The 24592-nt window shown below is 36.5% G+C and overlaps 1 protein-coding gene across 5 annotated transcripts in view; it reads right to left on the bottom strand.

Annotated features, from left to right (window-relative positions):
- Positions 1–3147: 3147 nt before the first annotated feature.
- SS18 (SS18 subunit of BAF chromatin remodeling complex) overlaps positions 3148–24592 on the bottom strand; it is a 43882-nt gene continuing 22437 nt past the window's right edge. For 2 of the 5 annotated variants that reach the window (XM_040065244.1, XM_040065255.2), the window contains exons 5-11: positions 23191–23412; positions 14096–14263; positions 13273–13377; positions 10983–11075; positions 10130–10252; positions 7359–7492; positions 3148–5231 (exon numbers count right to left, since the gene is read on the bottom strand). In XM_040065244.1, coding sequence (XP_039921178.1) covers positions 5205–5231; positions 7359–7492; positions 10130–10252; positions 10983–11075; positions 13273–13377; positions 14096–14263; positions 23191–23412 — 872 coding nt within the window. In that variant the 3' untranslated portion in view covers positions 3148–5204. Of the gene's footprint in view, positions 5232–5262; positions 6213–7358; positions 7493–10129; positions 10253–10982; positions 11076–13272; positions 13378–14095; positions 14264–23190; positions 23413–24592 lie in introns of those variants that run through there. The other 3 variants (XM_058420962.1, XM_040065265.2, XM_040065274.2) reach the window with 3 other exon arrangements.

Here is a 24592-nt window from a genome sequence, read left to right as displayed (position 1 = left end):
AGTGCTGCCTACTTCCAGGTTTTGCAGACTGACATTCTAAATGTGACAATTGTAAAAAAATAAAAATATACTCCCAACATTTACTGTCAAGGCACCAATAGAAAAATATATTCTACACTCTAGAATGCTGCTTATTGCATAAAGCTGTGAAACACGTGGTTCTAATATTCTTTCAAATTTAGCTTTTCATCCACCTTAACTGCTCACGTGAAACGAGGTTGCAGAAAGTGGGGGTCAGGCTTTTCTCCCAAATAACAGATGATAGGACAGGAGTCCTATTCTTCCTTCACCAACTTAACAAATTGCAGATAGGGAAGTTTAAACTAGATATTTGGAAAAGGTTTCTCTTCCAAAAGGGTTGTCAACTGTTGGAACTGGCTGCCCAGTGAAGTGGTGGAGTTGGCATCCCTGGAGGTATTTGACAGATGTGGCACTTGGGGACATGGGCTGTGCTGGCCTAATGGCTGCACTTGCTGCTCTTAAGGTCTTTTCCAACCTAATCAATTTTATATTATTGCACATCTATCCAATTCATTTTTTAATCCTACTAAACCCATGGGACTGCATCTGCAGTTCTGTATGCCCTAAGAAACATTTTATCAATTTCAAAGATGTTGCTTTTAATTTTGGTCATTTTGTGTGTATTCTTACAAGAATTACACTATCTGTTATTATCTGTTATTAACCTTAAGAAGCATTTTATCAACATCAAAGGTGTTGCTTTTAATTTTGATCGTGTTGTCTGTATGCTTACAAAAATTACACTGTTACTTACTGCTGGTTTACACATACTGACATTTGAAATAATCCCAAACATGCTATATTTCTCCTCGGCCATTTGTTATCCACTTACCTTTTACCTGAGCTGTCTTCCTGATGGAGGAGAGACAAGGTTGAACACACTAATTCTGAACTGAAAAAAGTCTCTTATCAGTATTATGGCATTTCATGAAGCATTCCATTGTTGGAGTCCAGCTTTTTGAGTATTTTGGTAGCATTGTGACTCCTGGACATCCACAGAACAAAACTTTCACTGTGTTAGCTGCTGGACTACTGACAGCTGAATAGCTGGACATGAGTAAAAAGGCATTATCTCACCCAGTATTGTATTTGTAAACATCAGTAATTTCTAAAGTTATGCTATGCATGTTCCATTGCATTTCTAGTTTTAAGTCCTGCATAATCTAAATAGCACCACTTCTACCTCACGTTGCTATCAAAATACATATTCTTTTCTCCAATTTATTTTTAAGTGTTAATCAGTGATCCCTAGAGAGCACCAGCACAACTTACTACCAATCTCCATCACTTGTGATATTTAGCATTTACTCCTATTTTCCCTTTGCTGTCTTATCCCATTCGTAGTGCTTAATAGGCAACCTTACTCCATGCTTTAATTTTTATGATAGCAGCTTCTAAGAGAACTTCGGGCTTTGTGAACATAAAGAGCAATTCCATCAGACTGTGCTATGAGTTATTACTACAATTCTACCAGACTGAGGGTCATCTTTTATTGTGGAGGGGGTTTTTTTGTTTGTTTGTTTTTGTTTGTTTGGTTTTTTTTAATTAACATATAATTTAGCTTAGGGGTGTTTTTGTTTTTGTTTCTTTAACTTACTACTTTATCCAAGTATTTTTTAACTTACTACTTTATCTATTCATGTCAGGTTTGTCTGGCTTCATTTCACAGGATTTCATGCTTATGCTTGTTTTATGATACAGCAATTGTTGTTCATGTAGGGAAAGCCTGCTACTTTCTTTTTGAACTTCTTCAGGGCTTCTGGCAGAATTCCACCTAGGCTTGCTGAAGTAACAGTTTCTCTTAATTTTAAAAATTTAAGTATTCTTTTATCAAATCTAAAACCTGTTTTTTTTATCACATTGCAGTCTTTCAGCATCCTCTGTGGTGAAAACTGTATAAATACAACAATATTTTTGCACCAAAGTCCTTGCCCCTCTTTAATCAGGTGCATTTTCTCAAAAAAAAAAAAAAAAAGGCAAACAAACAAAAAACCCAATTACTTTACACATTTTAGAATAATTTAGGTATCAAAATGTGTCTTTTGCAAAATTATACGTTTACTCTGCCTATAAAGCCGCACATTTGCTTCCTTATGGCCAACACTGTGAAGTCAATTTCAACTGAAACAGGGAGCCAGCTTCTCCCTTCTGTGAGTCATTCACAGAGCAGAAAAAGAAATAAAGCAGACTGAATAGAGAAAAATACAACGGCAAAAATCGTAACCCTATGATAACTAAAAGTCACTGAATGCATTAACCCCTCTTAACATTTTTATCATTTCTGCTCATGTATCTGATTTGCTGTGTCAGTCCCCCTCTTATTTTCTATATTCTGAATGTAAAATGCCAGTTGCAACACCTTTTTTACTAGTTTTCCGTTGGATGAATTTTATTTAATAAGGAAGATTTACTAAAATGAACCTTGTACCTTGCCATTTCCTCCTGGTCCTTTTGTGCACTCCTGCTTCTTCTTTTGTTTAGGGAACACACGCTCCTTTTTAATATATAGTTTTAGCAGAAGTACTTCTGCGTGGAGCTATCTCCTCTCAAGTTGTTCTTTTGGCATAGTATCAGAGGAATAAGGTAATTTTTGTCACCACCAATTAAAAAGTTTTACGAAACAGGACTGTTATAAAACAATTAAACCTTGCAAATGCAGTAGTCTCTAGGAAGGAAACCCTGGAGGAAATTCTGCTTATTAAAACTGCAATTTTAGTTTCCATTAAAAAGGAGAGTAAGACAACAGAAGATGGGTTGGCAAGACAAATTATTTCTTAATGTCAGTTGAGCCTATTTCAAATGAGATAACATATCTACACCAGGTTGGGTTCAACACATTTTTGCCTCGTCAACTCATTTATCTAATTCAGTCATCTTGATTATAGCCTCCTGGACCTTCATTTTCCAAGGAAGAATTTCTTAACAAACAACCTACACAACATGCTGATTACTGAACAGTTAATTCTAATTAACTTGGCTATGGCAAGAGAATTTTGATAAAGTCCTAGACTGCAAATAAGGTTTGGTTATTCTGGCCAAACATCTTTAAAATCAAAACCCACAGCAGAGTCTCCAGATGAGACATCAGAGTGATAGGGATCTAATTTAAAGAAACAAATGAGAAAATTAAAATCACAAATAATTTATTCTTCTGCTAGAATTGATGGAGTACAGTTTTAAATAGCAATGAAGTACACAGTGGTGGAAAATTGGCACAGAACCTACAAGCTTTTAATTCATAATAACGTTCCTCATGCCATATCTGTTCAAACCTTGATGTGTATTTTCTATTGACTTTAAGAAAACTGTTTTCCCTTTAAAAAGGATTCACAAATGGAAAATCTTGTCTTCCTTATATAATGTCATACTATGAACACCAGTTGTTTCTTTTTCCCCCTGAACACTGATTGCAAACTGAAAAAACCAAAACATTATTTTATTCCTGGGTTAATTTTAGGTATTATCATTTATAAAAGTGGGCAAGGAATCTTGAATGCATATATTTCTGCAGAACAAAATATCCATTTATTTATCTGATACACAGTTGCAGGGCAATTTCAAAACCGATTTTTTTTGTGTACTATTATTATTGATCAAAGTGCTGCCTCACTCTCACATGCAACACTATATGCATTAATGTAGTCTGAAACAAAATTTGGCATTTGCCTCACCAACAGTTTTTATACTTGATGTTAGAAAGCATCCCCTTGGTCTCATGTTATTCAATAAGAAAAATGGGCACAAATGAAAATGCCCCTATTCTCAAGTTATTAGCTCCCAGTTAGGAAAGCTGTCCTGGTTCCGGCCAGGACAGGGTTAATTTCTGCAGTAGCCAGGAAGGGACATCTTTCTTGGGGACCCTTCCAGGCTGTGTAGCTTGGGGTGGAACCGGGATCTGCATGGTGAGCAATCAACCGCGTGTGAAACCTTCACCTCTTGCTTGCACCCTCTGGCACTGGTATTGCTGCCGTTACTTTCCTTTTCTTATTTCATTGCTGTTTCCAGTAAATTGTTCTCTCAAGCCGTGATCTTTACCTTTTGTGCCTCCGATTCTCCTCTCCAGCCTGCCATGAGGGAAGGGGAGGGAGTGGGGAGCCAGTGAGCGGCGCATGGTTTGGAGTGTGTCAGTGGGAATACTAAAATTGGGGAATACCATTCCTAAACCACGACAAAAGTTTAGATAGGTTTAACAAAGTCCTCTAGGCTATTTTGATACATACAAATTATTCAACTAAAGGTTAAAATACACTTATACAATACAGTCCTGTTCTCCATATTCTTTTTCAAGTTCTTTGCATATTCAAGCCAAGTAAAATTAACACTTGTCATTTTCTTTGTTATTGCAATTATTAAGAAGGATTACAGCTTGCTTATGCAAAGCTCTGACAAAACCCTTGAGAAATAAAACCCAAACGTTTATCTTGTTACCCAAAAAATGTTGCAGAAAATTGTCAAACTATGTTAGAAACAATTTTTACAAAACCGCTTCACTCAGAAAAATTGGAAAGCTAAAAAAATCATCTTTGCACAAGACTATATTACACTGTCCTTAATTATGTTCCCATTTAGATAACTGGGATTCTCAATCTTTGTACATGAACCCATCAGTGACATAGAATGCTCTCCATCTTTTCACTGTTATCTTTATTGTACACAATTTCGAGGCTAATACAATCAAGCATTTACCATGCCCCTACCCATTTTTAACAGTAGATTTGTTATCCTGCCCAGAGAGTAGTGTACTGTCTTGCATATTCACCACATGAAAAACATAATATACAAAATATTGCTGCTGTAAAAAGTGTGCATTTCCCCTTTCCCCCTACAAAAAAAATCTGTGGAAAAAATATTAAATTCCCATAGCCTTCATAAACATACAAAGCTGTTCGCACCTCTCAGTCTGTAACAGTATACCTGACATACAGTTCTCAACTCACTGCAAATTGTTGTATCACATATTTTCTGTCCAATATTGCCATCTAGAGTAGAGACATGAAACTAGTTTCTGAGAATCTACAGTCTTTAACAATTAACCCATAAAGACTGTATGCCATAAAACAGCCACAAGATTTTTCCAAAATCTAGATGGAATGGGAGGTTCTCATCCCGGGAAGATGTCCACAGTGCTGAGGAGACAATATGGCTGCTAATAGATTTTTGCCTACCGGAATGTGAGTACTTTTTCACTGTTGATAATTTCCATATTGACCCTAAAAAAAATTTCAAAATACATAATTAGACCACAAGGCAAATTTTCCTGCATTTAATTGGAAGATCATCCATATCAACTGTGATATTAAAAGGTATAAACAAATAAAAACAAGCGATATACTGATATGAGTAACTAGTGTAGTTTCATCTCACTAAAAGTAATTTGTGCTTTAATGTAAAAGTAAGACCAAATACATGAATTTAAGGCCAGGAACCTAATTTGATCAAAAGGCTACACCTTTACATTCAATAGGCAGCTGTGAAACTAGCTGAACATCAACAAAAACCAAAAGATAGGGATTACTTCCCACCTAAACTTTGGAAATTATTTCAAGAAGTCAAGGTCACTTAAATTCAAAGTAATTTAGGAAACTAACCATGACACATAGGTACCTAAAATTATTAATCTATCAAACATTACAGAATAATGGTACATGTATTTCAAAACCCAAGGCACATTCTGGTGAACATGAAGGACTAGTCCACATATCCTACGGGAGGCAATTATTCCATAGATCTGATACACAGAATTACCACCCTTATTGATATTCTCTATTTCTTTTGACAGAATGTCATGTACTGCAGAGGTGGGCAGAGGTGAAAGCATCAATGCTATAAGCTTACCATGATCCTTCACCACAGGGTTCAAGGCTTGCAGAAGTAGTGCTAGGGAGTGAACAGGCTCCAAACTGATCCTGCCACCATTCATGTTAAGTATTACCACAGCAAAGCAGTATTTTACATCTTAGTTTTATGTTGCAATGTCAGTTATGTTCCATTATAATACAACAATCAGTCATGAAGAAGAGTCTCACAACAGCTGCCAGATGAGAATTTAAGCAGCACAATTCCTATGGGAATGGCCAGTATGAAAGAGAAGTCTTCTATAACTGAGTTTCCCAGTGGAACTTGAGGCTGCCCGAACTGGAGGAGCACAGCCTATCAACAAAGAGGACTATCCACTTCTACTGCAAGGAAAGCTGGAAAAAATTCAGCAAATTGTGATTAAATTTCCTTGACCCTATACCGGCCACAAGCAAAGAATTCTCCTGCAGCCTATCGTTTTCAGAAGAAGCTACTGATTCAGTGCATAAACATTTTATGTAGTAAATAATTAAAAGTAACTGCGTGTCTAAACTACTACACTGAGAGAGTTTGTTCCTTCTGCCTTGTCTTTTCTAATTTCTGTAGAAAGCCAATTGTTCTTTAAAACTGTGGGCAATTCTCACTTCCTCAGAGAAGTTTTTCTTTAAAGTTCAACTGATCTTCTACTGGCACAACAGGATTTTATTTAAACATTAGAACCTCAACTTTATCATTCAGTTTTTGTTGCTTATACCAAGGAAAGTAATAGTGTACATTTTAATGACATTTCTGAATGATTCACAGTGAAAAGCCTGGATTTTTACAAGTTAGTACCTTTTACAGCAACAAAAACTGTTTCAACCTTTAATTCTAAGAGCTTTTTTTACATGAGCCCTTCACTACAACTTCAGCCTGAAGTTTTGGTGGCAATTGTTTGTTTGTTTTAATCTTGTCCTAGCAGTGATAGGAATGAAGCAGTCGATTTTCAGGTCACTTCTTTCCCATGTTCACTGTCCCGTTTTACTGCTCAGGAAAAAAATCTGTGCAAAACCAGGTTTCATATCTCCCCATAAGCTCTGCAGCTGAAGGACCTCAGCTGCACGCCTGAGGTGATTTTGCAACTGAAGAGGAAGATTATGATTAGGATTTGTGTTTGTGGAAAATAAATTCAACCACTTCTATTGCAAAAAAAAAAAAAAGAAAAATTATCTACCATGAGATTTAGAAACCTCGTCTTTTATATTAGTCATTCACCATAAGAGTATGAAACACATCACCTTAATTTTTAACGTCCAAAACTACTGCTGGGAAGGCCCCACTTTGCGAAATTGCATTAAAACTTAGGAAACTCAGGAGAGAATGACTAATCACTATTCCATACAAATGATTCTTGGTAACTCGCCAAGAAATAAACTCCATGAGAACTGCACACACATACCTGGAAGACCATGTCCTAAAATTCACTAGTTTGAATGTCCAGAATGTCAGGTTATCAAATGAGTGCGTAAGAATCACAAATTTCTCATCAAACCAAAGAATACCTGGTCATATCCATAAGGCCTCTGCTGTGGTGGTTGTGGTGGCCCAGGCTGCGTGGGTCTGTATCCCCCATACTGCTGTCCTTGTCCTTGTGGATAATTGGGATACTGAGGCCCTGGACCACTCTGCGAAGGGCCTGGGGATCATTAAATGGAAAAAAAAAAAAAAGGGGGGGGGGGGGGAGCAGGGGAAAAAAAAAAAAGAGAGTGTTTAAGATATTGGAAGGAAGAGAACAAGAAAAACACTGAATTTTACAACTAAACTAGGACTAAGAAATACCACTATTGTGCAATTAGGTCTTTTGAGTGGCCCACCCTGCTCTCCCTGGAAAGCACTTTTGCTGCCAGGGCCTGTGCTCCAACCACAGAAACATTTACTTTTATTTATGTATTCATTACTTAGTATCAATGCATGTAGTTCCACATACAAAGTCACAGAACAGAGAAGAACGAGGCAAGAAATGATAAAAATGAGACCTTTTCAGGATTTAGGAAGGCAGTCTCCTGATGTACGCTGCTTCAGTTCCAGAATTTTCTAGTGCCAAGAGGAGCTAGATAATCAGCAATGTTTAACATTTGGACTTTTTGAAGAGACCAGCAGTACTGTGCTGCCAGAAAGTGAAGTCTCACACCACAGCAGGCAATCATGGATGGGGTGTCAGGCAAGCAAGTTATATATGTATAAAACGTGAGATGTGACAAGCAGTAAAAGCTATTGAGAGACGAAAAAAAGCACTCTCTACTCCATACTCCTCTGGTAATATTAACTTTCCAGAAAAAGGCTAGGAAAAAACAAAAATTTGGACTCCAGTCTTTTTTTGTCTGTAAAAGAAGTAGTTCTTTTGCAAGTATAACTTTCTGTAACTATTCAGAGTTGGCCTGTCTACCACTGGAAGCTGCACGTTAGTACCACCAGGCAGTGCAGCCATGTTCCAAACAAATTTATCCCCATCCCCTCCAGCACTGGGGGAGATGGTGTACTCTGTATTTTAGTGACACTCCCTATGAATCCTTTGCAGTGGATCTATTAGCTTTTTCACCATCACCCCTCAAAAACTGGGTCTCTTTTTCAGAGCTGAGTATTTGCAGCTCTTCAGAAGCACTTTCTTTTAAACAAACCAACACTTTTTTCTCCTTCCCCTCAGAAGAAACAGATGTGTTTTAGCAACTGTGATTGAGTGCTAGAGAGGGCTACAGACATAGGACATTAAGTGACATCAGCTGGTTACTCCTTCAGTAATTCTGGATCTGTAAGACAGTGAAATGACAACCTGGAGAAGAAAAGCTCCATAAGCTATTACCATTCTCCTCAGGCCCCAAATCCCCTTGAACTATGCAGTTTCAACTTTCCACTATGAAACAAAACCTTAAAGATTGATAATAATGACTGAGATATTGATTTATTTTTGAAAATTAGAAAGCAATTAAATATTAAATTGAGCAAGAATACAACATCCTAAAAGTGCTGTGTTCATCTGACAAATGAATATGGGTTTATTTATTTATGGTATCTTTATAGCTGAATTCTAAATATTCATTGACACATTTCACAGGAAAAAAAATGGAACTTCAGTAACAATTTTTAAAAACAAGAAACTGAAAAATGTTATTCTCTTTTACAAATTATGTTGGGGAAGTGGCTCCAAAAGATTTCCTAATCCCTTTTCTTCTAGTATTTCTTAACCTAAACTTTCAGAATAAATCAGATTTTATTTCTTTACTTACAGAGTTCAGAGCAGTGATCTACACAGACCTCCACTCTGATCTTCAGTCCATTCCTATATTATGTTTACTAGAATGTAGGTATAAGTATTACTTTAGAACTATCAATTCATCCATAACCTCCAGAAGTAGAACACTTGCTAATTCTCAGTGGATCCTCTTAATACTTAACTCTGTCTTAACATAACTGGATTTCACGTCAATCTGGAATTTATCCACATGGCAAGCAAATTACCTGTGTATTTCCTCACACACAATGCTGAAAGCTTTAGCATTTAAGCCTGCAAAAGAGCTGAAAGCTAAAATACACGGAATTTATGGAATTTCAGCGATTTCTTCTTCTGTCATAAATATATATGACTTCAGAGTATGCAAGCAAGTAAAACTTAAAAGAGCAGTAGCTTCAGTATGCTCTTCTGACACTAAGATTTTTAGAATTAATGCACAAAGATTACATTCTACTGCTTTAATTTTCCTTTTTGGGAGGTTTTCCTTGAACCCAGGGACTTGTGGGAGAGGATTTCTCATTCCTGCCATGTCTGGACTACTACTGCGAATTTATAAGGCACAGTTTCTTTAAAGCTGCACTGCCAATGCTTACAGTCATTCCTCTACTGATCAGTACAAGAATTTGAAAAGAATGATTCATGTATGTTGAATGAAGTTTTGAACCAGTTTTTAAAAGACTGTTTTAATTGGCAAATCCACAGATGAAACAGATTCTTTGTCATCTTTAAAAGTGCGTTCACCTACAGAAGACAGAAAAGAGCAAAATCTTTCCAGGTCCCTCTAAATTACAGACATCCATTACAAGGCTGTTTAGTCAGTTTTGTTTTCTGTGCTACCACACTCTCCTAAACTGCCAACAGATATAATTCCAAAAAGATGCTGATTTTACATTTTGTTGTCTCAACCCAGTAAAATTGCAGGCACAGAGCTGTTCTGTACAAGCCTGGCCTCTCCTCTGGACGCAGTCAAAGAGGGATGGACTAACACACAAGGGTCTCTCTTAGTCCTTTCTGTGACAGCTGTCTGTGTCCTCAGATTCTTACCATAACCCTGCTGTTGTCCTGGGTAGCCTTGTTGGCCGGGATATTGCTGCTGTTGTGGTGGATAACCCTGCTGTTGGGGTGGTCCTTGATATGCATCTTGCTGCTGACCATATTGTGAGTTTCCTGTAAGATCATTGCAAGAAAGCAAAAACTCATAAAGATACCAATTTTATTATTTTTTTCCTTCTAAGATGCACAGCCAACAACACAAGAACAAAATGAAAATGCAATATTGATTTCAAAAACTGAACAAAACAAAGAAAACTCAAACCAAACAGAAGGAACTCGGCCAAACAAACTGCAGTTAAAGCCAATTTTGCAAAGTTGAACTGCAGCATTTTCAGCATCTCTGCCAAACGAGCATTACATTTACTGGAACATCACAGTCATAAGATCATGACTATGCTAAATAAAATAAAATAAAAAAAAAAAAAGACAAAATTAAGGACAGCTACAAGAGCACAGACTAGCTACACAAGATCAGCAAGCTGTTTCCTAACGGCACTATAATTATACAAAATATATACACACACAAAAAGATATACAACTGAACCAACAAATTTATGTTAAAATAAAAATTTCCATTGAGGTAAAAAAAAAAAAAAAATCTCTAGAGTGTTTTAGTCATTTTACTGTTGTTAGAATGGCAAATTGTGGTTATATATTTTAGGTGTTTGCAAGAAATTATTCTGAAGGCTTCAAGTTCCCTGCCATTTCCAAGACAGCCAGCAACTAGTATTCTACAAGAGCTTTGCATGGGTATAAGTTGTGTTGTGCAAGAATTTCTGTTCCCGTTGCGGGTGGGGGAGGAAAGGGAATGTATGTGCGTATGTGTGTGAAGGTATATAGATACCTCCTTCGTAGTAATGTTGTGAGGAATCCTCATAAGGCCTATCGTAGCCTTGTTCAGGATACGACGGTTGCTGATAACCGTAATCATTATGACCTACATCAATTCGACAAGAGACAGGAAGAAACGTTAATGGCCTCTGAGTGAAAACCCTAAAAATATTTAATTTCTCAGAAAAATTTAAAAAAAAAATAAAATTTCAACTGGATATACATGAAAAAGAATTTTCAATTTTATTAGCCAAAGACTTATTAATATGATTTCCTTTCATATTGAATTAACATGTGACAGGGGAAAAAAAAAGGCTTAATGCAGTAGTTCTAGAAACATCACAGCAAGGGATGGTCTTAACCTTCCAATAATCCTTGTTGGGGGAGTGGGGGGGAAGTACTTCATCTTTCACTCAAAAAAAAAAATGAAAGCATTTAGGCCTTTCACATGTAAATAACCTGAATTAAATTAGAATGAACAAAGAAAGCAATTACCATAATTTGTCTAACACCTGTTCTGCTGATCTCCAATTCAAAAGCATATGCTAAAAGCAGTGTGAAATACAGTAACAAATAAAGCTCAATGAAGTTATGAACCATCATCTACATTAAATTCTGTTTATAAATGACAGAAATATAACACGCTCAAGGTTTTCCCTACAAATAGAATTCCTACTTAAGGTCTTGAGAAAACTTTTTTAAGGTCTTGAGAAAACTTTTCCTCTTAACATTCCAGTCCTGAGCAGATTCATTACACACAAACCTTTCTATTCAGAGACTGCAGGCATCTCTGATTAAGAAACCAATAAATGCAGTAAGCACCCCACCTGTTGTTGGTTTTAGCACACATATATTTTGTCTTGCAGATGATCAAAATATATCTTATTGCTAACTTGGTCAAGAATACATGCCAAAATTTTCTTTACATTCAAAATTAAATAATATAAATTTGGAATAAATATTTTAGGTACAATTAAGGAAAGGAGGAAACAGTTCTAAAACTCAGTGGTTTTGTTATCAGGTCTGCAACTGTACAGTACACCACTGACTGAATCTTACACGCATACATAACCATTAAAACAAGTCTTAAAATATGTTCCTTGTATTCTACATAAGAGTAATAATGAGGTAATGATAAAGATGATTCTTTAGAAGGAATAGATCTTAGAAGTAATCTGTGTGGCCACAGAACTGCTGATGCTAACATCTAACTGCCCTTACTAGAGGAAATTGCCCATAACAATTTAGTGTTCATGTGTGTACATAAATGTTCCAAAATGAAAGCTGAATAATTACCAGTTACTTGTAAAATAACTCTGCACGTATATCTCCAGAAATTAACACGTTACCTTATACAGATACGGCTTGATGTATCTTATAATCAGTGTGATGGAAATTGAATTCAAACAACTGACTTGCATCCCTTTATTTGCTATGAGTAGTTGCTTTGGCAATTACACAGCTTTGCTTTGTATACAAAAGCTTTTTTAAACATTAACATCTACCACATTTGTTGAACTTCATAAGATACCATTAAGTTGCACACATGGTTAGCACAGTAGTCAGGAGTCAGCATCTTTGTTCTCCCAGTCTCTGCTCAGCCTGAAAACAAGTTAATTTCAACTTTTCTAACTTATAACACAATCCCATAGTCTTCAGCACTAGATATTCCAAGAGGTAGGAGGACAGATTTATATAATTCCAAGTTTCAGTCTTGTTTTGAAAGCACTGAGGGGACATCCAATGAGGATCCACATTTCCTCAGGGCAGGGACCACTTTATTCCTAGATAAATGTTAAACTGAAGGCCCATACCATGTCAACAATAACACATTTGTGCGACTTATATGAAAACTAAACATTAAGTTTAAAAAGTAGAGTATTTACCGAAAAACCCACATCTTTTTAGCAAGTTTTTCAGTTCAGTAAGATTTTTAATAAAAGGATATCGCCCCCTCTCTTATTGATAATAAAGATATGACTGTTTAAATTCATCTCAATTATATCAGATATGCTAAGGAACTCTCCATTCTTTGAGAGAAACCAATTATTTCCATTCTTTTGAAATACTAAAACTATTAAGAATGTCAAATGGGAGTAATACAAATTACATGCTTTAAGTTGTAAATTTAACTAGTCATAGTAACTTAAACTGTAGTAATAATTCTGAATTTGGAAGGTTTTGTAAATGTGAGGTATGATATCCAATTACTATTCTTGCCTCATCCCCTAATTTTGGGCATATGACTACATTAGTATTGGGCAGGTATAGAAATGGGAAAGTTAACATTTATGAGAGATTACCATCAGGGTAATATTGCTGGTTCATGCCTTCTGGAGGACCTTGTCCACCATGACTGTATTGGTCCCCATAATAGTCTTCCTGGCCTGAGTACTGCTGTGGTGGGCCTGAAAAACCACAACCAGTCAATACGTAAATAACTTGTTTTCTCTGTTATAAAGTCTTCTAATTTCTGACTTTAGTATGAGAAATATTTCTCAAATGTATTCCCCACCCATACTGTTGCATTACAGACAACATATGTAATCTGGTTTACTTAAAAAAATAAGTAAATGTATCTATCTACATATACAAACACACAGTTGTTTGGCTGCACTAGACTGAGACTATATATATCAAACTTCAGTTTTGAGCTCATTTTAGGAATATGTGTATAATAATAAACTAGGGCATTAAAAATAAAATTATTCCTTGTTGAAAAGGACTAAAAAGAAAAAAGAGAACCAGTATTGTGGAACATTGTTCCTTTTTTTGTAATTGAATGAATTCAGAACCAAGTAGGTATTCTGTTCCTTTTCTGTACCTATCATTTAAATTTCAAAACAGAATTCTGCATCAGCACATCTGAGATGCATAATTTCAGAATGCATAATCTCAAAAAGAACCAAAAGAAAAAGAAAACAAACTTGTCTTCACATTTCATGGTGATAGCAATAATCTCTTGCTGCAAGAACCACCCTTAAAAAGGGTAACAAAAAGAGTGTGCAAACAAAGTCTGTCACACCAAATGACTTGATAGAAATTTGGTAAGTAAGAAAGTGATGTAAAACGGTTTTAAACGTGGTTATTTAAAATCAATGTAAAAATACTGAAGTGAATTCCTACCTTGCTGTGGTGGCCTGTATGGAGGTATCTGTCTCTGCCCCATCATGTGATTTCCTTGGTTAACTTGGCCCATCATTCCCATCGGTGGCTGCTGCCCCTGGTAATGCTGGCCACCTGCCTGTGGCATGTTGTATTGCTGGGAGGGAGGCTGCTGGTGCATCATTGGACCTGCAAAAGGAGAAACAGCAAAAATGTCAAATACTCAAAAATGATTTGTGATTGAACCTTTCCAAAGGAACGTGGAAAACCCAACCTTTAAAAATGGTCCAAAAAAGGCTCTGTATATTCAGTGCTCTGATAAGGGTTTGTTGTTTCTGGAACCTATGCAAATGTAAGTGAACAGTTCAGTAACTAAACTACAAAAGAGAAGTCAGCCTAAAAAGGTTGCTTTTAGATGATTTTTCTTCAAAACCACAGGTATTAGTTTACATATACACAAATATAACTGGAACATTTCCATGAATTTTTGTTTTAAAAAATATCTTCAAAAGAAGTGTAGGTGAAAACCTGATGGTGAAACCTTGGTAAGTCATAGAAAAATTGTTTAACATTTGTGATCTCCTCAGAGAGCATAGTTTCAATACACACATAGTTGTTGTTATATTCCATCAACAAACCACTAAGCTGTTACCACAAATTCAACAACTTTATTTAGCCTGTGAAGACCAACCATGTGAACCAGACAGGCAATTACCACAGGCAAATGCAAAAGGCCCATGGAACACAGGCTCTGCCTGACACCAAACAGTACCAAACAAGTCTGTAACAAAAAAATCTTCTTTCATACCAAGTTGCACCAAGTTTCTATGAACCACAGGAAGAGACCAGGAGAGATCAAGTACTGTCCATGTTTTATCAACTGACAAAATCTGATTAAGGCTGTACTTGGAGAAATGCAAATTTCAGTAATGAAAACAGACAGTTAAAGAGCACCCTACTGACACCACACAGCAATGAAAATGATGATTACACCATTTCATTATACGAGATTGCAGGTTAGATTGATATAACATTTAACAAACAGCCTCTGTGCCTCCTCTGTAGTACCACTTCAGAAAAGTTATTCCAGTATCAAAAACATGAGGAGGAAAATCTGTTGTGACAAGGAGCTAAACTTTTTTAAACAGATTTTTGTAATATATTAATTCAAACCACTTCACAAATACTGCCCAGTCTATAATGGTGAAACCCTAAGCTCTTTGTCTTTTTTAAAAATAATTTATTTTATAAACTGCAAAGACAACAAGAAACTAGCAGCCTCACTAAAAACTAAAACAAGCCATGACATCAAACTAGCAGAGCCACTCCCAGTTGCCATCCAAGGAGAGAAAGGAAGTTATCACCTCCTTTCTGTACGCTTAGATTTTTCCATTCCATTTAGTATTTTTAAATAACTAGGTGCTGAAGCACAAGCAGAAAGTCCTGTGTGAAACTACAGTACTGGAAAAATACCTAGATACAGTCAAATGACAATGGATTTATACAGGTAAAGGAATATGTAGTCACTTAGATCCTGTCTATGCAGTTATGAGGGAAAGTTAAGGCAAATTAACTAATGGTATGAATTCAAAGTGCATTAGTTAAATCCCATAAAACCCCTGTGTGGGATCCCTCATTGCCAAGCAAAATGACCTAAGCTTCATTTTCCTCTAAAGATAAATATTGGCCACACTTAAGAAGATCCAGTTATGCTTCTATCCTTCAGTATGTCAACTTTCTGTGTCCTCATTTTAAAGTTTAAAAAAAGGGATAAATTCAGATGTACTTATTTTAGTTGTTGGTAAAATACATTTTTTTGATCTTCTAAATGAGTAGGTAACTTAGATTATTCCATTTCACCGCTCCTCTGTTCAGAGGTACTGAGAAACATTAGGCAGTCTTGAAAAAAAATAGAAAGATGTTGCCATAATATTCCTAGATCTCAAGAAAGCTTGTTAATTAACAATATTAATATTAGTCACAATACAATATGATAAAATGTGTTGAGTCCCCATGGTGCAATGTAGAGATTTTGTGTTTGCTTTTTAAATTAGAACTTCATTAATGCTTTGTAGAGCCACAGTGAGAATTCACTAACCCTGATTCAGGCTGTGTGTTGTGTTCATAACAGACGGCCTGGCTTCCTTCCAGTTTGGTTCTTCTCATTAAGATACCTAAAAGAACCACCATGGTCTCTACTGCCTCATGGAACATAAAACCATTTTAAGCAGCAGTTTTGAGCTTCGAGGGAACTCTGAATTTATTCTTCCATTTGAAAACTCTAGCCTAGGAGAAGGGTATGTTTATTCATCGTGTAATACTTAATATGACATAAAATCCCAAAACTTAATAAAAAACTCAAGACTATTAATTCATTATCTACTTAGATATGGACAAACTTGAGAAGTGGGCCCAAGAGAACCTCATGAAGTTCAACAAGTCCAAGTGCAAGGTGCAGCACCTGGGTCAGGGCAAACCCAGACATGAGTACAGAGTAGGAAACTCACTGAGAGCAGCCTTGAGAAGAACTTAAGGGTTTACATTGATGAAAAGCTGGGTCTGATCTGGCAATGCAGGCCTGCGGCACAAAAAGACAACTGTATCCTGGGCTGCATGAAAAAACATGGCCAGGAGGTCAAGCGAGGAGATTCTGCCCCTCTACTCTGCTCTAGTGTGATCCCAACCAGAGTGCTGTATCCAGCTCTAGGGTGTCCAGCACAGGAAAGACACAGTCCTGTTGGAGCAACTCTAGAGGAAGGCCACAAGGATTATCAGAGGGACAGAGCTCCTCTCCCATAAGGAAATGCTGAGAGAGCATGGAGAAAACTCCAGCGAGACCTCACTGTGGCCTTTTAAAGGGGGTTTTATAAAAGGGAGGGAGAAGGACTTTTTATACAGGCAGATAGTGACAAGACAAAGGACAATGGTTTAAATTTAAAGAGGATAAGTATAGATTTGATCCTAGGAGGAAATTCTTCACTGTGAGGGTGGTGAGGTATTGGAACAGGTTGCCCTAAGAAGCTGTGAACGCCCCATCCCTGGATGTGTTCAAGACCAGGATGGATGGGGCTCTGAGAAACCTGGGCTAGTTGTAGCAAAGGCAGGGAAGGCTGGACCTATATGATCTTTGAGGCCCCTTCCAACCCAAACCATTCAATGATTCTATAATGCTTTCTTATACTTGAGGCACCCTTATATTTTTACAAGCACAAAACACAGCTCTTGAATCTCTAATCAGGTCACAGCAAACCATATTTGGAAGTCATGATCTCTTTCAGACCTGGAGATAAGACTTTCATATACAAAGCTCACACAACTGTGAGCTGCAATAGTACGTTCACTGCTTTCAAAAACTCTCCACAGAAACCCTTTATCTGGTGATTTTCTAGAACTATTTAATCCAGAAAGGACAAAGTATCTTATTTGTACACAGTTCAAAATGCATCCAAAGAAATATTGTGTTAAGATTATCTCTGTAAAATATGTAAGTGTAGAATTTAACTGGTCTACATTATCAATACACATTTTTATTTAGTAGGTGTAGGCAACTTTGAGGAGTTGAGAAAAAAAAAAACCCAACTCTGCTCCAGCCATATGCCTCATGTACAGGGAAGAAAAGGTATGTGGATCAAAGAAGAAATGGACTACTACCTGATCTTCTTGTAAGTACTGTGACACAGCAGCAGTCTCATGACGAGAAAAGACTTTTGGAAACTGATAACCTAGTCTTCACACAGGTAAGATAAACAGAAAGAAACAGAAATACAAACTGAAAGTAGGTCCCACATAAAGCTAACAAATCTGAGACCAGAAGTGCAGAGGATGAAAGAGCTGCAGAAAAGTTTAGTGGTTTATAAATGTCTCCTTAGCATTGTCCCTTATACTGAAACCCAGGTACTGGGTGAGGGCAATAACTGCTGACATGGTTGAACCTTTTGAAGAAGCACAGAAGTGAGGAACCACTCTCATAAATGAACTCGTGACTGCTGTTCTGGCTAAAGAGCTATGGGAAGAGGTGGGTATGACCAAAAAGCAACAGTACAGCCTATTGTTTCTTCAGCCTTGCAAATTACACTGGCTGTGTTGATCAGGGGTCTGTTCTTTAGGCATTTCACAACGTGCACTTGTATGGATGAAGCAATTAGATATCCAAACTTAAGAGTAACAGCAAAGAACACCACGCCAGACTTACCATGGTCAATCTCATCACAGGGTCTACTGCTACAAAAACAACAAAATATAAATCACTGCAGCAGCCCTCAGCAAAACTTGTTCGCTGTTTTCCCACGTTTAAAAAAAATGCTTCTTTTTTAAACGATGGTTTTAAGTCTTGTGAGAGATATTTTAGAAACTATAATGTAGGGTCAATTTAACTTGACAAACACTACAATTCAGAGGTGCTTAGTCAAATGAGCCACCATCCTGAAGGTGGTTTAACGCCAGGAGCAATTTAAACATTATCTCAAAAGACTTGGAGGATGCAAAACTTTTTGTTACTCCGAATGTATGATTCAGGCTGCAAATTAAAGACAGTAGACACTTCTCCACGCTTTATTAGTCCACAAACTTCTCATCTCAAACTGAACCATAATTTCAGGTATCATTTAAAAAAAACCTAAAACATAAAATGTCATAGAAAAAAATTCCTTTGTTACCAACACTGTCTTTCATGTTTTACCCTAGGGAAGAATATGAAAGCACAAGCTCTGTGGCAGCTGTTTATATCTTTTGTTTTCTCATGACAAAACTACAGTGTCTTCTACAGCTAGACATCCTACACAATGCAGCTATATCATGATGGCGTTTCAGAATGTGGAGGCAATTTTGTTTCCCTTTAATAGGCTAGATTTAAAAAAAAAAAAATTTAGACTGCCCTGCTTTTTCCATAACATCTTGATTACTGTAAGCAGTCAAGGTACTGAAACCTAAGTCTCAGCGTCCATGGGAGTGAACAGATGACATGACATTTATAAAAGGTAGTCAAACTCAAAAATCACTTTATCCTGGTCTGCCATACCCTAAATATGTTTATATTTTAGCTAACATTGAATGTTTCTGTCTTTATATTCACTTCTTTATGTGCACAACAAAAGAACCAGAATTTGCATTTGCCTCATCTCTACTATTTTTATATTTGCTTGTAAGTTTAGGAGCTCTGAGATTTTAATGGAATTTTTCCAAGGTTATATAAATGAAGCTATCATTAAAAAATTTCAGCACCAGATCTGACTGGTCTGCAAATGTCTGAGTCAACATGATATTGTCCTGTAGAAGTAAACTCGTTCCCCTCCCTTACCACAGGCAACATATAATGCTCCAACAGAGACTGGGAGTTCAGCAACTTTGTGTCAAGCTCTTCTAGCAAGGGAATGGAATCCCAGCAAAAGGATCTGAGAAATGACAGTCTCTGGGATGGCCATGCCTAGCAGTTTCTGAAATGGTCAAGCTACACCTTCCTGGTTCTTACTTGTAGTATAAATTCTACTATTAAATATTATTCCCTGAGTCTAAAGGGTTTGTTCAACATAAAAAAAGAGGAATTTCCATGCAAGTTTCAGGTTTCAGAAAAATCAAGCCTGCATCGCCCAACTGTCAGCACTTGAAATTTTTTTTCAACCTAGGAAGTTTACCATACACAAGAAGAAATGCACCCATAAAAACATAGTTACTTCCATATTCATTCAGTTCCTTCTGCTTCTTATCTTTTCCAAAAAGGTAGCCAATATTCCTTGCAGATGTTCCGGGCTGCTATATTAACTTTTCAAATGAAGAGTCATCTACAGAATCTTCCACTTCAAACATTCTGGTTTTTAAGTCCAAAATTACTAGAATTCCTCTTTTAAACTGGACTGACTATATAAAATCAATACCATGAAAACTTTGCTTCTCATTTAAGGTATTCCTCTGGATAACATTTTATAACTAGTACAAATCAATAATGAGTATAGAGTGGATACAGGAAGTAAATCCAGCAGAGTTCTGTTACTATGCATTTTATTTCTTAATTAGCACTTTCTCATTTTTTTATTGCTAACACCATCTGCCTCACAAGGTGTATAGACAACAAGATGTTTTGGTAGCAAGTGCACATAAAGAAGTTATGCTCAAACATAACCCAAGTGTTGGAGCAAGCCTTTCTGAGTGTTACGGTGATTTTATCTATTATATAATAGTATGCTTTTTTTCCCCCTAGAAGTACTGATTTCATTCAGTACACGGTAGGTATTACTCACTGAAAAACAATTTCAGTATCTTGTTTCTTCCTAATAGTTCATGTGAGATGTGATACCTAAGTGATACCTAGTCAAACACTGAAGACAGAATTATTAATTTATTCATAGGTTTTCTTATGGCATCCAGAAGTAATTTGTCCAAATCTTCATAATTAATACACTTTGACAACTCTCCTGTGAAATCATACGGTATTGTAATCCTACCATCAGATTCATTCCTCTACAGGTGAGGAACCCACATAGGGAAAGATTAAGGTCAAAAATATCTAGTAATTTTTAACAGCCAACTTGAGATGCTAAGACCTCATCTGGCAGAATATTTAGCATTATATTTAGCTAGTGCTGTTATTAACTGACAGATGTAGTAGGATCTCTCATTTTCAATACGGATCACTCCTGTAAGACAGAGAAACAGGGCATACTTAGGCATTCACAAATGTCTCCTGACAACAATGCTGAGGTTCAGAAATTTTGGTTCACTTGTGTTTCTTAATTGTTGCACATGCGACCAGTTAAGAAATCTTTGAGTGTTTATTCCTGTTTTATTAAACTGCACTGAGTGCATTTCCTAGCAATTCATTCTTGTTTCTTCACTTAGGTGAGAAGCCTGCTTGGCTGAGACCTCTGCCCAGCCAGAGTGGGACCTGGCTACCTACCTCTAAATTTCTCATGGTCTCACAGGTTACTCTCTCGTTCCCTGCCCACCTGTCTTGGGAATCACAAGAAAGAAAGTGAAGATACAAAAACACTTCCTCTAATTTGTCACCAAACTTCAATGCAAATGTAACAACTAAGTATAGAAAATGGAGAAAATATACTAAGCAGACCTGATTTGGAATCATCTTAGATCAAAATAACATACATGCCCACCTTCAGACTTAAGACTTCCTCTCTCACAGGTATTTGGAACAATATTTTCATTTAACAGCAAAGAGCACTTTGCTTGCATAACAGACAAGTTTCAAAGCCTTGCTCTAAAGAAACTGCACTCCTGCATTTATATATGAAGTGCTCTGTTTAGTGAGACACTGAAACATTTTAAAGAATATAATTTTTCACACCACTGCCCTCTACTTCTGTGAAACCTCTGCAAAAAACAGAAACAGCCTTGAAGCAGACACTTGGAATGGAAAAAATCTCAGCCTAAAGGGTCAAAACTTGGCAGAATTAGAGTTACACAATGTGAAAGCTTGCTGTGGTCCTAATGGCAATGGTACCATTGTTCTAACTAAAGATTTTGCTCTTGTTCTTGAATCTGTAATTTGGTTAATACTATTTTATTATTTATTACCCAAACTCACTTCAGTACCATTAAATGTTCAGAACAGAAACCTTCTAATTTTATTTCTGCTTAGTTTCCAATGACCAATTTTCAAGTCTGACAGAGTACTGAAAACACAGCAGGGGAATACTATGAGGGAGAGTAAAGAATACCACTTTGAGACTAAATCATCTCCTAAATTTTAGGCCAGTCACACAAAATTGTTTTCTGTAAATTGACTTACTTGATGTCTCCCTCACACATACTGCTACATAATTATTGCTAACTCTGCAACTAAAAAAATCTGAACTGAAATGGCAGAAGGCTTTTTCAAAGCATCTTACAACATTCATGAAATTGCTATGCTATGTACTGCACCGAATACAGATAACTTGCCAGTTCAGAGAGACAGTCAGAAGTATTCCCAATTATGATTTCTTCTGCTATGAGCCTATCTTCTGTTTCTTCTGCTCTTACACTTTAAGAGAAATGCTATTTACAATGCGCACGTTGAAGGCCTCAGACCTCCCAATTTCTCTACTAGTAAGAAAAGTGCAGAAACAGCTTCTCTCATCATGACTTATTTTTAGCCTCTCATTAAGTTAGTCTTTTGTCTGTTTTGCACCTTTCTGCAACCTAATAATCAAACCAACCAGTATGACCTGGTCTGTCTGTACACCTAAGGAACAGATGGTATCTACACATAAAAAAGTGGAGCTTTGGTTTGTCATATGTCTTCTAGCAGATGCTGTGTACAGATCCAGTGCAGTAATAGACTTAACAGGAAAGCTGGAAATACTGATTGCTGACTTGTAAAGCATCTCTATAAGAATATACAACTTAATAGTTTGCTGTGCTGTCACTCTAATGCAATATTTTAATTCCACAATGTCCTTGCACTTCCAACAAGGACATCAAAACATCATCAGTTTATGCAACGGAAATATCTTAAATACAAAATTAGTTTTGATTTTTACTATATATACAAAGACAACTCATGAAAACAGTAGGGAGCACCAGATTTGCTCCTGGAACTGAATTTTGCTTCTCTAAGACTAACAGACATTCCATGATAAAACAGCATGCAGCAGTTTCAGAAAACAAAGACTAACTAGGTGTAACAATCTGAGGGCTATCTGACTTTAATTCTCCAATTTAACCAAGAGATTTAAAAGCAGAGATTTCTCTTATCAACCTGAATGACAATAACACTTAGCTAGAAGTGTAAAGTCTGAAAAAGACAAACAGTCGTTCCAGCTCATAGCTGATGAAAGTGGATTCATTCCCAGATTCCTGATAATACCTGAAAATAGTTCAATTTCTGCAAATAAACAAAAAGTCACAGACACATGGGAGAAGAGATACAGAATCCTCCAAATATAGGTACAGAATATTCACAGAGTATTCTGAGATGATCCTTCCATAAGGATCACTGAGTCCACATCTTAAATAAATGGCCCACAGGGTGACTGAAGTCACAACCTTTGTGTTCACAGAACCATGCCCTAATCAACTGAGCCAATCTCAAGGTACAAATGCATTTAAAGAAGGAATCTACAAAATAAGACCTTTAAAAAACATCTGCACCTAAGATGTTTTCCTTTTACAAACACCTCACTTACCTTGGTTCGGCTGCATATTCATGTTTGGTCTGGGTCCATAGTTGCCCATTGGCTGTCCCTGGCTCATTGTCATCTGATTCTGCACTGGCATGCTCTGTGACGATGGCACTGAGTGATTATAGCCACCCATGGACCCATGGCTACTTGAAGGCATATTCATGGAACTGTTTGTCATATTGAGCTGGTTAGGTCCAGGTCCTTGCATAGGCATATGGTTGGGTCCTTCAGAAAGAAAAACAGGGAAAAAAGTCGTACATTAAGCATCATAAAAGCAGGTGAAAACAGTCATGTTGAATCACAAAACTAAATAGAAGTCATTAAATACAATTACATGAAAATAAATTTAAATGTAAAGCTTGTCTGTGATTTCCTTGCTTTAAAAATAAGAATGTGAACAACAAAGTTCATCTCTACTATGAAATACATTTCTTTTCTATGAAACATATTTTTACATTTTTCAGTAGCTAAAGCTACTGAAACAAAGGTGAATTATCATATAGCTCATCTTCTATCCATATCACACACAAAACTAGTGTTTTTAGTACTTGCATAACACAGCCTGGATTTCCTTCTGATTTCCTTCACTGGCACAAGACCAGTGTAACAGACAGCTTGAGAATTCCATCACAGCTGTAATTGTTACAAGGGCTGTTGTAACATTTCTATGTATTCAAACAACCCATGCTAGACAACGTTTTGAAACTATCTATTATTTTTTTTAAATGCAGGCATATTAACATTGACATGGAATAATTACATAGAATCACAGAAACATTTTCATTGGAAAAGAAGACTAAGATTGTCAAGTCCAACAACAAATTTAACACTGCCAAGTACACCAGTAAATGCTAACTTAGGCTAACTTAGGCTAACTTTCATTCAAATTATTATACAGTTACCCATAGAAGAAAGAGGTGACAAGCACTCCATGGATCACTGACACAACAGCAAAGGTTTTTATGGAAAATCTGTGAGCCAAATTCATTCTTCTATAGGGCTGTTTTAATGTCCCTGTAGATAAAAAGCTAACTACAAGCTGGGAATGAGAACAAGACTTTGTGGTAAGACATCAAGACTTTTTTTTTTTTTTTTTTTTTTTTAATACTTCAATCATTACTTTTTTATAAGAATGACATGTAAATAGAAAGCATTTAGTGACCTGTGTTGGTAAACACATCACCTTTGCTGCGCATACGTAAAAGAACAACCTTGGAAATCAGACAAAGGTGTGCAAAAAGGAACAAAGAAAAAAATGTTACAAACAATGTGCTGCATCTTTTCTACTTGTAAATAAGGTGGAAATTTTCAACACAACAGAAAATTAATGCTTTTGATTTCTAATGGACCTAGCATTGCAGTGATTCAGATAGCATGAAAAAATGTAGAATAAAAATGGCTGAAG

Source organism: Hirundo rustica, chromosome 1 (genome assembly GCF_015227805.2).
Source record: "Hirundo rustica isolate bHirRus1 chromosome 1, bHirRus1.pri.v3, whole genome shotgun sequence".
NCBI lineage: Eukaryota > Metazoa > Chordata > Aves > Passeriformes > Hirundinidae > Hirundo > Hirundo rustica.
The sequence above is the reverse complement of the archived record's forward strand: the minus strand, read 5'-3'. Positions and strand labels throughout refer to the sequence as shown.